The sequence below is a fragment of the Erpetoichthys calabaricus genome, chromosome 2 (assembly GCF_900747795.2).
Source record: "Erpetoichthys calabaricus chromosome 2, fErpCal1.3, whole genome shotgun sequence".
NCBI lineage: Eukaryota > Metazoa > Chordata > Cladistia > Polypteriformes > Polypteridae > Erpetoichthys > Erpetoichthys calabaricus.
This window is the reverse complement of record NC_041395.2, coordinates 81,538,917-81,556,845: the sequence shown is the minus strand read 5'-3', so window position 1 is coordinate 81,556,845 and position 17,929 is coordinate 81,538,917. Positions and strand designations below refer to the sequence as shown.

The following is a 17,929-nucleotide window of genomic DNA, read 5'->3' as shown; positions in this document are numbered from 1 at the left end:
TTGTATGAAATACAGTTTTGACTGTAGAATTTTCAACAAATTCTAAATCTATATGGGCGGAACAACTACCACTAATGAGATATCATCCAAAAAAGCTCAAATGGTTTTTGTTTATTTTGAGCATGCAACGCAAGAGACTATTTCCTGTTGCTGTGCCTGAAGTACATAATAAACATGAAACTGCTTCCAAAGCTGCCAGTATAGACTTAGTCTAACTCTCTTCAAATATAGAAGATGAGTGAATCAGATTAACAAAATAAACTACACATATATCTACACATAGAAACTATATAAACTATATCACAATCAAGAAAAATAAGACATCTTCCCTTAATAACCTTAGCACAGTTATCAAATATAAAGAAGTGTTTTGATAGGTTGATGCCAACGATTTCTTATGTTAATGCATGACAACATTTTAGAGCCACTTCAGTCTCTGTATAGCTGTAACAAATCCACAGATGATGCAATTTCTGTTACTCTTAATACTGTTCTTAGTTATAGGACATTCGTGATATGTCCCACATCGTAAATATGTACAAGTCAGAATGGTCACACAGACAGAGAGAGAGAGAGAGAGAGAGAGAGAGAGAGACCTTTGATTGACTGACAGAATATCCAAGACTGGATTCTGTCTTGAGCCAACTGCTGTGACTGCTAGGTTATATATAGGTATGCCAGCCACCTCTAATTAAACAGAACGGGTTTTAAAATGTTATATTATAATAACTAAAGAGAAATAATAAAAAGAGTAATATTTAATTTAGCTACATCTAAGTGAAAAAAAGACTTTTTATTAAAAAAATGAATAACTGTACCTATAATGCGACCCATGGAACTCTGTGGAATTTTCATCTGGTCTGTAACCAGTTCATAGCTGGACACTAATTGAGTAAGGGCTACTCTGGCTCTAAAGACTTGTTCTGGTGTACCCTGAATGAAAAAGATCAACTCGTTTTTGTCATTCTCCTCAGTTTCCTCCATTGTTATCTCAATACTGGCTCCTGTCTCACTCCTCAGCTGGAAAGAAAAGAGCAAGAGTTATCTTTCTATAATTACACTTTGAATAATGTCATTAAATAAGAACAAGTGTAACCATCGGTGCTGCCAATATACATATTTTAACTTGTTGCAATGTAGAAGTCAAATCCAAAATGAAACTTGCTCCCTAGTAACTCTGTCCTGAGTAAAATTTGTCCGATCGGTTTATCCAAGAACCTTTACACTTTAAAAGCTTACTACACTTTGCATTTGCAGTTACCATAGAGATCTGCTCTTGTAATAAAACAAGATGTCTTCTGCAAGAAACTTTAACAAACATTTCTGTGCAACTGTATAAATTATAGTACTTATTAGTATAACGCTTTTTTAAACAAATGAATTACAAAAAGTCTAAAGTAGCAGTTTTGGATAAAAGAAGCTGTTGAGAGGCACATGAACAAAAAAGGAGAGTAAAATTAATGAAAGAAAATTACAGGTCAACAATATTACCATGGTCAGATACAGTGAAATCCTGCAGCAAGCAATAGCTAATTCAGGTTTAGAATGTTGGAATAAGCTTTCACTTTAGGATAAAACTACATTGTCTTACTCTGTTACCTCTTTTATTGGGGCAGGAGAGCAATAATACTAGTACCTCATGGAGAAACGAGCCTCTACGAATAGTGATGGCTCGGAACACTGGCAGAGGAGCATGTATTTTGCATTCTGTCACATCTCCTGTACTAAGCCGATAGGCATCTTGTCCTAAAAAAAATTTAAAAAAAGCATACATTTATGTAAAAGCTAATATCTTGATGGAACTTGCTTATTCAGTTTGAGAAAGTAAAAAAACAATTCCAGTTACAGTATTGTTTCTCCATGATCATTCTTCATGCTTATGTACATCAGCATCAAGAATACTAGTCTCAGATACTGAAAGCTGATTTGGTTGGTATGGCTTATTTATAACATTATAATAGCTGCAGCATAATCAGTCAAAAACAATCATCAGTTAAATTTTCCAGTATTGTTTCAATTAAAATTCACAAAGTGTAAATATCACTCAACACTGCTCCCCTAACCAGTACATGAACAGAAATATTTTTATATATTCATTAAAACACACACAAAGTCCAAGAGGTTTAATTTAGAAAAAGATTAATGAATTCTTGCCAAATTCTAAAGAAATTTAGCACTGTTCCAAGTTTTTGGGCTAACAAACTAACAAATAAATGCACATCTTAATAGTTTCTTATGCATTATGGACATGGTATAAAGTGTTACTTTTTAGTATGTATGCTTTTTTTATTGTAACAATTCTTAAAAGAAACACATTCTAATGTAATGCACAAAGTTAATTAAATGTTCCTTTTATCAAAAAAAACAAAAACCTATCACATGTATTTTTGATTAAATTAGTTATTTCTTTAGGTAAACCACACTGTAAGTGTACTTATTTTTAATTCTGTTAACTGGTAAGTGAAAATTTACATGAAATTGTTGAAAATGGGATTTGGGTTAAAGTAACGATTATCTCAAAAACACAATACATAATTAAATAGTACAGATGTTTGGTTTTTTTTAATTTTCAATTTGGCATCTTCCTATTTATTTGTTTCATGAATGTGGTGATTATGTATGTATATAAAATTTAATTATTTAAAAGGTAACAGATTTAGTTAAGTATAATAAGCTTAACACAAACTATTTTATCCAGTATTTGTAATTTAGGAAAACTTGCCTCTGAGAAAGCAAAATAGAAAGAAAAAGAAAAACAGCAATCATTTAGTAACAGAGAAGTAAATAACTTACAAACTAAATTACCTAAATTAGAAATTAGTTTTGCACAAGTCAGCATTAGGAAAGTAATGTATACAGTATAAATGTGAAAGGGGACCTACAGGGAATGGTTTATGATTCTTCCAGTTGAGCAAAGATCACATGAGTAATGTGGCATAAAAGATCTCAAATAACTTTTACTTGCATAATTTTCTCTCATCTGGTATATAACACTAAATAAGGTACTACAGTAGTAATTTTAACATTACCTGAGAAATAAAAAGTACTTTTCCCGAAAGTGCATTAATGTGTGTAAATTGTAAAATATTTGACCTAACAAGTCATGTGCCTGGTGGAGCTGTTTATTAAAGATGTATGGGAGGATTATAAATGCTGGGTACCAACAGAACATCATTATGTGAACAGACTGATTCCATTCCTTACGAAATGTTAATTGTCACATCAAGTTTAGTGCCATGTCTCCTCAGAACACTTGATAAAAAAAAACAATACCAGAAGTAAATAAACTGAAATATATGGCATGCAACAAATAATACATTGCTAACCATAAGATATATGACTAAGACAGCAAAAGTTTAAAAAATTCAAAATCAAAGCAGTGAGAGAAAAATATTATTGGATACATAATACTAAATGTTAAACATTCCTATAATTTTTAGCAGCAGAATATAGTCAAAAGGAGCTGGTCTCATATTTGTCAAATCAGCTTGAGATGACCAATGCTTAAATCATTTCAAATGCCTTGGACACTAATCTACTGACCCTAAAATATTTTATTAAAAAAATGTAACTATCCTAAAGCAAGTTCTCAGTTTAGCAAATCATTCCTACTGTAAACTTACCAGTGCTGCTACGATATTTCCTGTATAGAATGTACCCAATTGTAGCACTAGCAGGAACGCCGACAGCTAATGCCACTTTCTGACTGGTGGTTAATGTTCCCCAAGAGCCTTCTGCCATTGATGCCATTATTTTAACAAGTGAAGCCTAAGCAGACAAAAAAAGGCACAAATAAGCAAACATGAATTCACACTTTTTGAAACTAAAATCTGTTACAAATAATTTACGAAAATGTTCAAATGACTGTTATGCAATTGTAACAGCTCTCTGTCCTTTTTTTTTATTTGAGCCTGAAATAAAACTGTTTAAATAAATTACTTCTTAAGTTGCTAAGACATGCTTGCTAATGGCTAACAGAAAAAAATACATTTATTATATACTTTATAAAAATTTATTGAACTAGGACTAAAATTTCTCATCATTAAGATAATACTAATTTAACTTAAGCACATCAAGCCTTCAGAGTACATGCTGAAAAAGAATAATATCAGAATACTGATTGAATCTAATATGATCACAAATGTATTGAAATTGTTGACGCAACACAGTTCCTCTCCTATCCGTGAAATTTAAGAATATGTGGTCACAGTGGCTGAAGAATATCAACAGAAATCAGCTGGAAATTTAAAATGAATTCCAGTCGCCTCTAGTTCATGTGGATAGCAGGACTAACCAGAACTATTAAGGCCTCCAACATGACAGCAACACAAAAAAATAAGAGGTCACTTACATCCCGAAAAAAAAGGGTTGGAAACAAATTGGTGCATATAGAAATGGTAGGTAAAAATGCATCTCTTAATAAAAACGTTTTGCTACTTGCATCTTGACACCATACCAAATTCCCAGTCCCCTAGTTTAATGGTATAAGTCATAATTGTCAGGCACACTTTGCTTCCTGAATTTGAATTTTTTGTAAATTGGGCTTTTAGTTCTGGGTCCACTAGCAGTGAGTTAATATTTTGCAAAGCCCACATGGCTAGGTGTGTTGTGTGCGTTACTCGCATAACCAACACTTGAGAGAAACGTATTGTACTCTCCTTTAAAAATGTGACTGTGTCTAATCTGCAATGTCCCAGTAATACTATACAAAATTTTCTTTTTGGCATGGGGAAAATTATTGCTTTAGTTGGGATAAAGTGTCAGACATATAAGGGACTATCATAGTCATATCTACATTTATTACCTGAATGTGTAAGTTAGTATGGGTATTATGAGGAGGACTGGGAGACAACACATAATTAGAAAATAGAGCTAGGATCTGACTGGGAGTCGGGAAAATCGATCAAAGTCACAAATACTAACCAAAAATATTAAGTATTACCTTCAAGCAAAGCTTATAAACCAGGAGTCAAAAAGCAAGCTGCACACAGTCTCTAAGATTTTCCAATCTCAGATGAGACCGGACTGCATGAAGTAACACTTGTGCAGTCGCAATGAATTTGTCACCATCACATAGTCCTGGAGCATTATGGGATGCAATACTTTGGTAACAAGAGACAACACTCAAAATTTGTGGTGCCCATTATACGATAAATGTAAAAAAATAAATAAATACTTTTATACTAAGACTCTAAAAAATAAAAATTATGTCAAAAATAGGTTTTCAAAGTAAAAATAACACAGGAATTCATGCATAAATGATTTTTGGAGTAAAGGAAAACCCTGGAAAAATTACATACAAACCTTAATCACAACACAACAGAAACAAGTACACACAGTATTTGACATAGCCCTCAGTACTGGTTTATTTTCTCTGTAATTAATAAACCTATGTTAAATTTACTTCTGTTCCACCTAACTTAAAAAATTTTTTTTTTGAAAATTCTACATACTGTACACAAACTTTTTTGCTTATTATGGAAAAAATCTAATCACACCTATATTTATAACAGTAAATAGATTTCAAAGGAATTATTAGAACATGCTTTCTTGTTGTAACATTTTAAGTTCCTAGTTAGGTACATCACAGGAGTATTTTTTCTGCAATCCTGCAGTACCTGTTTTTATCAATGCTGGAGAAACAACATGACTCTTATCCAGTATTAAGATTCATATAAATCATTTAATTCAATCATCACACCCATTTGCTACTTCCTGGCGAGTTATTTTACATGCGTCACACAATTCTTGGTTGATTCCTTTTAGCCTTAATGTCTCTGTTCCATGATATGGACAAATATACAGTTTGCACAGAAAAATTAAGTGTTACTAAGAAAACCATTAGAAAATTGGTTATTTTACTTACTACAATAAGCTTTAATCTCATTGTCTTTTTAAACTTGTTGTGCTGCACTGAGACGTTTCCACAAACAACTAACAAACAAAGTAATAGTTTAACGTCCTAACACTCAGAAGTACCACAAACAAAAATTAAAAGCAATACTCCACATAATATTGTTATTTAACCCATGTGTTTTGCAGTGATGACCAAGAACATTTTTATTTCACATTTTCATGGACAATGAAGCTCAAAATGAGATAATAAAAGCCAATCCAGTAAGACAAAAAAATCTCATATTACTCATGTAGCATAATTCTCATCAGTTATCCAGTCATTTGCTCACAACATGCAAAATACGTGTATTTTCGTGCTAAAATATGCTTAAATAATAAATGCTTATTGAATTTAAGATGGGACTCTTGACCAATGAATGTGTGGGAGAAGAGGATCTTCAATTCAAAAACTGCACATGACTTGTGTTAAAGATTGTACATCAAACTACTTTCTTCACTAACTTAATAAATGTAGGATGACCAAAAGTCATTATCTAAAAATATGTATTTCTGGATAATGACTTTCCCTCCTCCTGCATTCTTTATAGTTGATTTTAGAAACTTCCCTAAAAAGAGAAAAGTATATTGTTATATATATCACACATACATACACACACACACACACACACACACACACAGGGGTGGGCAAAAGTAGGTTTATAGTTGCGACTACACAAAAACAGCTTAATCTTGTATTAATTTATTTATAAATTATTGTATTTGTTTTATTTGTCTTCTTGTCTTTTTATTTTTATTATTAAAGTGTGCTTGTTTGTAGTCTAGGACTATCTCACTCCATCTGCCTCTGGATTATTTAGTTCTTCTCTGATCACTCCCAGATGGCAAGAGTAGGCCCCCACATATCCTCAGCCTTAGCACTGGTTCTCCACAGGGCTGTGTGCTGAGCCACCTTCTCCTCACCCTCTACACCCACAACTGCACACTCCAGCAATGGTATCATCAAATTCACGAATGACATTACCAAGGTGGGGCTCATCTCTGGGGGGAATGAGACTGCTTATCGGCATGAAGTGCAACGGTTGTTTGGGTGGTGTAGAGACAACAATCTGGTTCTTAACACCACCAAAACCAAGGAGCTGATCATCGACTTTAGGAGGAAGAGAACAAATATTCAGCCCCTTTTCACTGACAGAGACTGTGTGGAGAGGGTCTTGACTTCCGGTTCCTGGGGATGCACATACAGGAGGACCTGAATTGGAGCACAAATACCACAGAGCTAGTAAGGAAGTCATAGCAGAGACTTTATGTCCCAAGGATCCTCTGGAAGAACCATTTCACCCAAAAACTGCTCCTGTCCTCCTACTTGTGCTCCATAGAGAGCATATTGACTTATTGCATCTGTGTGTGGTTTGCCAACAGCACTGCATCAGAGAGGAAAGCGCTCCAGAGGGTCTTCACCAACACCCAGAAGATCACTGGATGTCTTATCCCATCCTTGGAAGATCTTTACAGTTCCATCCTAAAACATCTTTAAAGATCCATCCCACCCTGGTGAGTCTCGGTTTGAACTGCTGCCCTCGGGCAGATGCTTCAAGACAAAAAAAACACAAACAAAGCAGATTCCATCCGGACTACCGCCTTATTACATCCACTTACAACTCGTTTTGCGCCCAGGTTAAAGGACACTGCAGCCATAGATCTTACATTCTTTTCCTCCTTTTAAAATAAAAAAAGAATCGTGGACTCATTGATGCCGTAATGGCGTCCTGCAGCGGTGTAGCTGTTCCCTTCCTTCAACATATCCAAAACATTTACCTTTTCAGAAATCGTTAGCATCTTCCGTTGGCGCTTGGGCACGGCCCCTGAAGCAGTAGCACATTGATGCTGAATGAGTGAGACGAGACTTCCTGGTTAACGCAGCGGAATCGAATTCTGTGCTCCATCGCTGAGCCAATCAGCACACAGGAACTTAACTGCGTGCTCTGATTGGGTAGCTTCTCAGCCATCCGACAATAGCGTCCCTTGTATGAAATCAACTCGGCAAACCAACTGAGGAAGCATGTATCAGAAGTAAAAAGCCCCATTGTCCGCAGAATCCCGTGAAGCAGCGAAAAATCCGCGTTATATATTTAGATATGCTTACATATAAAATCCGCGATAGAGTGAAGCCACAAAAGTCGAAGCGCGATATAGCGAGGGATTACTGTAATGGTATTTACATACCCAAGGGTGTCTTCTTTCAAATATATTATACGTTTCCATGTTGTCTGCTCTCTTTCATTAGTAAGATATGCAAATTGCACAACTTCACAATTGGACAGCTGAGTCTCAATGCATACCAATAATGTAAAGTTGGCTATGATTGGTCATTCAAATGTCTCACAACGGAGTATAAAGGTCAGGAAATAAATTGCACGTGTGGCGGTTCATGGGGATTGTTTGGTTGACATACAGCAAGACTTGAAGTCTGTACTAAGAACACTTTCCTTCAAAAAACATACAGTTGAGAGGGTTCTAGAAATGTTTCAGAATGCTAGCGATACGGAATATGAAGACCATGAGCCAGATTCTGATGACAGTTTTGATTCTTCTGAGAACGATGAGCTTGCTGAAAGACATAATGCTATGTTTGATTTGAAAGTACTTCTTACAATATAACTTTGAAGCATTGTGGTGTGCAGTTTTACAATTCAAACTTTGTGGGTTCAATCATTATACCTGGAGACTGTCTGCTGCACATTCTCCCAATGTTAGTTTTCTGAGCAGTGCTCTTCCAGTTTCAGCTCTAGAGAGTATCTGTAACATACCCACTTGCAATATCGCACTGGGGGGGGGAGGTGCCCTCCTTTGATTGTATGTCACTGAATTATGGTGCGGTAACAGAGGACCACTCCTCAATCAAATGCACTTGCATCATGTCACGCCATGGTGCTACATGTGACCAAAACCCACCAACCTCCCCTTCCCCAATCTATCGAAAGTCACTGTTCATCTCCACTGTTTTGAGTTTGCCAGTTCCGGCTTGCGTGCCAAAATTGCGATGTTCAGGGTGATTAGACAATCAGCCCTGTATTGGCTGCTCTGTGAACGGTCCCCCTGAACAACCCTGTTTCCAGCCCTGCACCCAGGAATGCCAAAAAAAAAGGCATTGACTCCACCCTACTACCTAAAACTGGAAGAAGCTGAAATTAAAATGTATGTATGTATGTAGTTTACTCCAGATGTGAAATGCAAGGGAAAAAAAAAAGCAACTATTTAACTTTGCAATACAACAGTACATTAAATCTAAACTTGGTACAACGATAGCCGAGAGACTGAGGGACAAAAGAAAATGGTTTCCAAGGTTGTGAATCATAAAATGTCTTGGTTATGTACTGTAAAATTCATTTTTTTTGGGGGAGATATTTCTAAAAGCCTCAGGTTTTTGGTGTCCTTTTAAGTTGACATTGATGTGAATGGTTTTTACGCATATTAAAAAATCCTTTAAAAATGGAGTGTTACATTCACTGTAGCTCCATTATTACATAAGCAGAATAAAAGTTGTTTAATTTTGGGCATACTACTTACGCATAATGATGCCAAGAACCCCCTTAAGGCATAAGGGGTTAACACTGAATATTCAAAATACGTTCAAAAAGACTTTGCAGGATAATTCTGTCTATACAATTTCTTTTTGGATTTCTTCCTCAAGGATGACGACAGGCCCCTTAACTCGCAAAACATGTGAAAGAATTAGCGCAAGGCGAAAGCTGCATTAATCCAGTCTTTTGGGAATAAATGCTGCAGTCTCCACTGCAATCAATTCGATTACTAGCTTCTGCAATATGCCTCAAGGGAAAGATGCAATGACGGTTCTGTCGATCTGTACACCCAAAAGGGCAGACGCGAACTGGTCGGCGTTGCTGTTACCACGCATCAAGTGATTAAATCCGCCAACATTTGCCGTGAGAAAGAGTGTAACTGAACCTTCATTAATGAATATATTCGGATAAAAAGTACTGGAAATGCTGCCCACCAATGACTACAACGATTAGGCTAGCGCGACGCTTAGAAAACACACGTTATATTTTCACCGAAATGTCGAGAACTCGTTTTGTGGCAAACAGTACTCTTGATAATGTGGCACATCAAATTCAATTTAATATAATTTAAACGTGCTCCAGAGGTATGACTCCTCACCAACCTGAATTTGCCTGGCCACCTTCGTTACACTAGCCCTCGTTCATCAGACTCTGTCCGCCACGGTTTCTTCACACAGGTAACCTTTCATAATCGCGGCTCTCGTTGTACTTAGTAATTTCCTTATCTTCTCCAGCTGATCGATCTCGTTGCATCCAAAATCGCAGACGTCCTTCAGTACCGCCTCCCGCCAATCACACTGCCGTGTGGACTTAACGCAGCCAATGAGCTTCCGATGAAGACAACAATGTCATTTCGTGACGGCACCGCCCTTTAGCCGTACTATAGTTTCAAGCGGTGACCTTGGTGGTCCAATCAAATTCCTTTATCTTGTCTAGTGTTTTTTTTTTTTTAAAGGAGAGGCATTTGTCACTCAAGGTTGAGATTTCTCACTTTTTTGCGAAGCTTGAAAGGTTTTTGAAGTGGCATTTGGTTCACGCTGTTAGCAATAGATGTAAGATAAAGTGGTTTTCATTGCAGATGGAAATAAGTCTCGACTCTCTTTTTTTTCTTGTTTAATTATTGCTCACAATATTCTAAGTTGCTTCTCGAAATGAGACTAGTGTCGGAAACCTATGATTTCGAATTCGTGACTGGCATTTTAGTTAGTTCTGATATTTTGATTAGGTTTAAAGTGAAGATGCCACTGAGTAAAGGCGTTGTAATCTGTTTTAGCTTAAATGTTTATTTCGCTACATTTTATACTCGTGTCAACCATGTTTACCCGTGAGGCATCTTTAAAAATATCTTCAGTTGTGGACAAAATTTATACTGTCTGAAAGTGTGGGCAAATATAGTGATTTTCAGCGGCTGAGCAACCATTATCAGGAAAGTACTGCAATCCAAGTTGATGACCAGCACAGGGAAGAAAAGCAAAGTAGAAATGCTTTCATTGTAACCAGAATTTGACAGTTGTAAAATATTAAATCCATCCATTACCCAACCCGCTATATCCTAACGGCAGGGTCACGGGGGTCTGCTGGAGCCAGTCCCAGACAACACAGGGTGCAAGGCAGGAAACAAACCCTGGGCAGGGCGCGCACACACACACACACTCGCTTCCCATGTCATCCCTGCGTGGAGTTTGTATGTTCTCCCTGTGTTTGCGTGGGTTTTCTCCGGGTGCTCCGGTTTCCTCCCACAGACCAAAGACATGCAGGTTAGGTGGATTGGCGATTCTAAATTGTCCCTAGTGTGTGCTTGGTCTGTGTGTGTGTCCTGCGGTGGGGTGGCGCCCTGCCCAGGATTGGTTCCTGCCTTGCGCCCCGTGTTGGCTGGGATTGGCTCCAGCAGATCCCTGTGTTCGGATTCAGCGGGTTGGAAAATGGATGGATGGATGAAATATTAAATTATAACTAGACACGTTTCAGTACACATAGTTGGTTGCAAGTTCTTGGAAACGTGCGTTTCAGCAAAACAAAAACATCGGCGGAGGTTTATAATGAAGGCTATAATTTACTCCGTTATATTGTCTTGGACGCAAGTTACCGTGACAGAAACATAACTGAGTATTAAGAAAATACTGTATATAGCACTCATTGCTACTACAAAAAAACTAGAAAGTGCAGTATATCAGAATGTTACATTAATTTTACAAATTTAAAGTCAGAGAGCTTGGATTGTCAAAATAAAATGTAAGATAAACATCTGGATGCAGCATTTGACATTTCATCCAATATGTATTGCTAGGTACTAAACACCAACAAGTGATTCCCAAGGTATGTCCTGGGACTGCTTGTTTCTGAAGGTTTTTGATTGGTTCACAATCAGTGAGTCATTTTTACCTTTAATTGACCTCACTGTTTAATTGGTTGATATTTTTTACTTATTCTCTATTTTTGCATTCCACAAAGTCTATTAGTGCTAGATTCACCTGCACAAGAAATTAAGAAATATTTGTTTTTTTTTCTTAATTTTAGATGCTTAGCAATGTAATTTTCTTCTTAATTCACCTTTTCTGTGGAGTTTGGTGTTAATTGTGTTTGAGTTACTGACAATTAATGACAAGCATAGTAGACACCAGAGCAAGCAGCATTGACTACTAAAGGGCATCTATTTTGTTGTTTTACCTACTCAGATCTAGACTATTCATTAATTATAAAATAAGTTTATATAATTCTTGTATTAATTTTCTTAAATTGCTTATTACAATAGAAATTCACAAGGAGCTGGAACCTATCTTTGAAGCATTGTACTGCAAAAAACAGTTCTGGGTGAGGTACCATTCAGTCATTGGGCATGTTCATATTCATATACACTGGACTAATTTAGAGCTGCAAAATCAACTTAACCTGCAACATGGGGGAATGGACAAAACATTTTTTGACACAGAATAACCCTGGAGCTGTGAGACAAATACACATTTATACAATCATAGTGCCCACTACTGTGCTATCAGAGAATTTCTTTATTTATGAAAATTGTATATTGAATTCCGGTTTATTTTTACAGTATTATAAGAAGCAGCACACTTAGACTAGTATTGGTAATATTTATTTCTTTATTTTCTTACAGTTTCCATTTTTAATGGTCACCAGTAAAAGCAATTAAATATTATTCTTTAATACTTTATACATTCTTTAAAAAAATATAAAAATATGCATGAAGCATGGTTTTGCAACCTGAATAAAGTAACAAACCTGACAAACAGACCAGCCAAAGAACAGTTCAGATACCAAATTGCTGATTGCATTCTGCTACCAATCAAAAAACAAATTATGACAAAGCATTTACTGTTTTGAATGAAACAATCAATACATTCCAAGAAGTCAATATTTATAACATTTTTTCTTGCAAAATAAATTGTTATAAGTCTTTTTATTAGCTTCTCTTTTTTGAGAGCTTTAATGAAATGATTTGAACTTCCTTTTAACACCCGCTTTCATTTAAAATAAGTCTAATATAAAGAAGCAGGGCATACATTACAATCTCCATTTCAATCTCCCAAGCTTCCATTGGTCAGGAACAATGATACCAGAGATTTGTGTTCTGAATAAGATTTAAAAATGACTGTGTTTGAACTTTTTCACAGGTTTACTAATTATAATACATAAAATCATTGAATGTATGTATGGTCATTATAAAAGAGTCAAAAAGTAAAAAAAAATTATTGTAAATTATTAAGATACAAAAGCAAACTGTGGATATCCTTAAAGTCTGAGAAGTGATTCTGTATGGATATATCTCATTAAATTGCTAGTCTTAGTAGTTAGAATATACATAAAATAAAACCAAATACATTAATTACTACTTAAAAGGAATTACTCTTATCAAAGGAAAAAAGGAGAATCTTGTGTGTTTCCATACATTGTTGAATGGGGTGTCTCACCCACAAGGCAGAAAGAGTCATGTTCTGGATAGACACTATATTAGTGCATAGTCTTCAAAGTCTTATGCTTCTTTTGTTCACTCCTCCTACTTTGATGGTTTGTGGTCATTGGGTAACTAGGGCATCCTGACATTGTCCATTTTCAGTGAGTGCCATATTCCTGTTCAGGTTGCAAATGGGAATGATGACCTATCTCAGAAGAATAAGGTGCATAGCAGGAACACACTCTGGGTGAAGTTTATGTGGAAGCGTACTTAAAGTTGCTGTAGGTAACTCATTTTTGTGATCTATTTCTATGCATTACTAACATACTGTATTTTTAAAGAACACAAAATCTTAAGTGGAATATTATTGTCTTTAAAAACCAGTTCCAGATTAGACTGCAGACAACAGCAAATTTGCCTTTTTACCTGTTTAATTAGAAGTAATAAGCTATACCACTACAAATCCTTAGCAATGCTTGCTTAGTTTAGGATATCTAGATGGAGATGTATTGGCTGGTTTGTTGCAGAGATGATAATATACAGGATTCGGAAAATTAAAACCAAGGTAAAGATAAAAAGCAGAAGTAGTGCAATATGAAATTTGATTTGGCAACTCGCAAAGAGTGCAACAATACTACTCAAACACAAAAAGCTGTCAGCAACATGTACAGCAGATAGGCTGGTGGAACATTATGAAACTTCCCACCAAATTTCTGGCAGTGCGTCATCCACTATTGGCACCTTTTTAAGAGGGCAGCAACCTTCAGAGACTTTCCACAGAGTCAATCACATAATTGGGTATTTGATGTTACTGAAGTGATTCAGATTATGGGATACATATTAAGCATGGAGATGACTGAGTGAGTGGCAGTAGCTTTGACCTCATGCTATTCTGTTAGATAGACAGAATGCACTTTTATGGCAGTGAGTGATATGGCAGCAATGATTGCTAAATAAAATCACTCTTTAGGATTTAATATCTGAAATAAAAATAAGGCCATTCATCATAGAAATTCACAGTACATCTTCCAAGTAAGCTTTTTCTATTGTAGTTTTCAAAACAGATTGAAGGCCAAACTACTTTCAGAATAAAGCAATAATGGATCAATTAATAATGCCATATTTAAAAATGTTTTTTTTTAATTATCATGAATATAATACAAGTGCTCTGTGTTTGTTATTTATAAACAAGATGTACAAAGCCCCAGCTCAAAAACTGTAGAACACTTAGATGCATCCAAAGTAATCAATATTTTTACATTGTGTATTCCTGTGTTTTCAATTATGTTTGATTTTGAACATTTTTTGTTTTAAATTGTATCACTTATATACAGTTATCCTTTGATTCTAACAGTTATTTTTTAAATGATCACAATACAAATGAATTCTAGGCTAATAAAAAATTAACAAGAAAAGTATAAAAAAAAATACAGTACATATTTTCTTACAAAGTGGATTTAGCATACAACAGAGTATTATTTGACTGACTGTTTCTTTACCTATGTACTGATTTTGATTTGCTATATACTCAACTCTTAGTGTCTATAAGTTCACATCTACTTACGTATAAAAGCCCTTCAACATCTTTACATTATCTTGTTACTTTGACATTTATTTTTGTTCTCTTTTACTTAAATGGCCACTAGCTCATGTTTTTGATTTTGCCAATTCATACATAAAGTGTATCCATCTATGTTATACTTATCAACATCCCTCAGATTTAGTCAAATTTATGTTGGTATAATTATTTGCAGCTACATATAATTCCAGTGGATTAATTTTAATTCTTGATACTTACAGCATTAGGAGATATTCACTGTGAGCTAGTTTTCTTGAATATTTGTATACTGTCAAAAATTTCCCAAGCATCCCACAAAGATCATTTTACAGTATGGCAGAGTGACAAGAAATCTCAAATGCTATCTGTAACAAAAGTCATTCACATGATGTCATGCACATGTGGCAATAGTTTTGAAAATGAAAAGTTAGAAATGTAAACTATTGGAATGAAATAAAATTAGAAGTATAAGTATTGGAAAATATTTAAAATCAATAAAGCATATCACCTGCTTCAGCCATTCCTGAAGGGCATTCTAGCAAAATGATCCAGAGTCTCATAAGTAGAGTCTATAAGAATCATTATGGAAAACTTTTTTCTGATAGTCATTGTTGTTCCTCTTGATACATAATCTGTATTTTGGAATTAATTTCTTCTTCTGTGCTAGTTTAATTAATATATTCTGTTTTAATAAATCTTGAAAGTAAATCGTTTAATTCTGCAATTTCCCTTCTTTCATCAAGTACAGGGCACCCTTTGTGGTTTTCGTATTACTTTAAGTGCTTCATTTTGCCATTTTTCTCTTCATTGTACCATTCTATTTTAATTTCCTTGTTCATGTTTTGGTTAGTTAATGTTGTTGAAGTTTGGTGTAAGTATTCTGTAATTGTTTATTTGGATTTGTGCTTAATTATTTGTAACTTTAAAAATTATATACTGACAATATATTTGCATTTTTTAAATACCTGTGTGTTAAATTTAGTCTTTTATTAAAACTTTTCTATATTACTTGCAGGTTAGAGACTTTGATAAAACCAGTCAACTTCCTCAAACCTCCCTTATTATCTGCTGTAGAAGTGATGCTTTCCAGCTGCATTAAAGATGTAGATAGTATCTCAAAACTTTACACATGCTTTAGTGCATCTCTAGATAGCCTAAGTCAATATTGGGACCTGGCACTTTCAACTACCATTTTCAGGTAACAAATTGAAGTCAGTCCTCAAATAACTGCAGTATTCCTCAATTTGTGCAAAACATGATCAAATGTAGCTCAGAACTGTTCAGTGCACACATCTTTTTTGTCTCAGTCTAAAATTAATCTGTTTCATAAAGCCAGTTATAAGCATTGTCACTGGGCATTTACTTTAGTGAGCTGCACATTTTGGGAATGTGACCTACTCAGACCTTATTGGAATTAAATTGCTTATTATTCACACAAATGTAGATTATTTATCTTAAATTAGAAGAACAATTTATTCACTTTGAGAAAGAAGTGTCATTCTTCAGTTGACTGAGCATGCTAAGCTATTTCTGATCTTTTAGATTTTTCGATAAGTTTGACTTTGAGGTATTGCTTCAATTTTTTCCTTCCTTGCTTTCTAGCTGATAAAGAGAAAGATGTCTGATTTGAATAAAATGTAGTGCTGTATGTCCCCTAAACACTAATTTAACAGAAATAAATGAAGATTGATTTGTCAATTTTCTGCTATTAGAAGCAGGAAGTGCTGGAATCATACATACTGCCGGTAGTCATAAAACCAGTTCCGCATGTGCTGTGGAGGAACAGTGTGGCATCCAATGTTGATTATTTTGCAACATTCCACATCTTTTTAACTGTTCTTTGTTAGCCATGGTGATATTTTGCCCGTTGTTGGTGCTACTAATAAAATACCAAAGCAGACTCTCCGTATGCATGAACACTATTTCTTCAAAAGATTAAGTAATCATTTACCAGCATTTAAAGAATATAACAGTGGTCCATTTATGTTGACTTATATTATGTTGACTTAAATAAAATAAGCATTGCTTGTAATTTCAACTGCTACTCCTGTTTCCTTTTTTCCAGGTCTTTGTTATTTTTATTTTTTTCTTGGCTGGTTCTTCAAGCCTTGCACAGCCAGAACAGGAATTACAGTGATGACCAGTATGAACTCTTGACACACCACCCTTAAACATTATTCTAGATGGTTGTTAAATAGCGAAACCAATGTGCATGGATAGGTTTTTTAATAGATTTTTAAAGATTTTTCATGTAATAATACTTCAAAGAGTTCGGCTTAATGCTGAAATCCAGATTTAATTTCTGCCAAAGAAGAAGCTGCTCAGAACTTAATTTTCATCTGTTTTAGTTTTTAAATTGAATATAATTTAATTTGGCCATTTTCAATTTAGCATTTAAGTTCTGTATACAACACAAAACATCTAATTTGTTAAGTCATTTAAATGTAATTTTATATATGTTTTAAATGTAAATGTTAGGAAGGCCTAAGAGTCTTATATTGAGGAACCATCACTGATCACAATAAAAAATATACTCAGCTCCTTTGAAAGTGCATTATGACAGAAAGAATAAACTGATGCGCACAGAAAAATCAGATAAAATACTGTATGGCTGTAATTACAGTTATTAGAAACTAATGCTTGCAACCTTTATAGCAAACTGAGAATTAATCAATTAATGTAATTTCTTCAAATTTCAGGTGCATCATTTAAATTGACATTTTAAGTTTCAGCCACATTTTCAATAAAAAAAATGTTTTAATTGCTTTTATACAGTTTTACCTGTCAAGTTATAGCTTACTAAAATGTTTCTAGATACCTAATTCAACTCTGTAAGTGCTACAGTGCCAAAAGGCAAAGGTTGCTGCCCCCTGTGGCCAGATAGCAGTCTTACATCAACAAGAGAGTACCAGAAGTGCAAAAGAGGACACAAGCACAATCATCTGAGCAGACAGCAGGCCTGCTGGAGCATCACTGAATACCAGTCTATATGACACCATCTCTTCTTTCTGCCCCTCTTCTGGG

The 17,929-nt window shown here is 35.0% G+C and overlaps 2 protein-coding genes across 2 annotated transcripts in view; both read right to left on the bottom strand.

Annotated features, from left to right (window-relative positions):
* Positions 1 to 10,238, bottom strand: part of tdrkh (tudor and KH domain containing) — a 46,589-nt gene extending 36,351 nt beyond the window's left edge. The window contains exons 1-4 of the mRNA XM_028793978.2: positions 10,040 to 10,238; positions 3,624 to 3,768; positions 1,637 to 1,746; positions 819 to 1,020 (exon numbers count right to left, since the gene is read on the bottom strand). Coding sequence (XP_028649811.1) covers positions 819 to 1,020; positions 1,637 to 1,746; positions 3,624 to 3,750 — 439 coding nt within the window. The 5' untranslated portion in view covers positions 3,751 to 3,768; positions 10,040 to 10,238. The remainder of the gene's footprint in view (positions 1 to 818; positions 1,021 to 1,636; positions 1,747 to 3,623; positions 3,769 to 10,039) is intronic.
* Positions 10,239 to 12,517: 2,279 nt separating this feature from the next.
* Positions 12,518 to 17,929, bottom strand: part of si:ch211-113g11.6 (uncharacterized protein LOC559008 homolog) — a 49,297-nt gene continuing 43,885 nt past the window's right edge. Inside the window, 1 exon segment of the mRNA XM_051922158.1 lies at positions 12,518 to 17,927. Coding sequence (XP_051778118.1) covers positions 17,800 to 17,927 — 128 coding nt within the window. The 3' untranslated portion in view covers positions 12,518 to 17,799.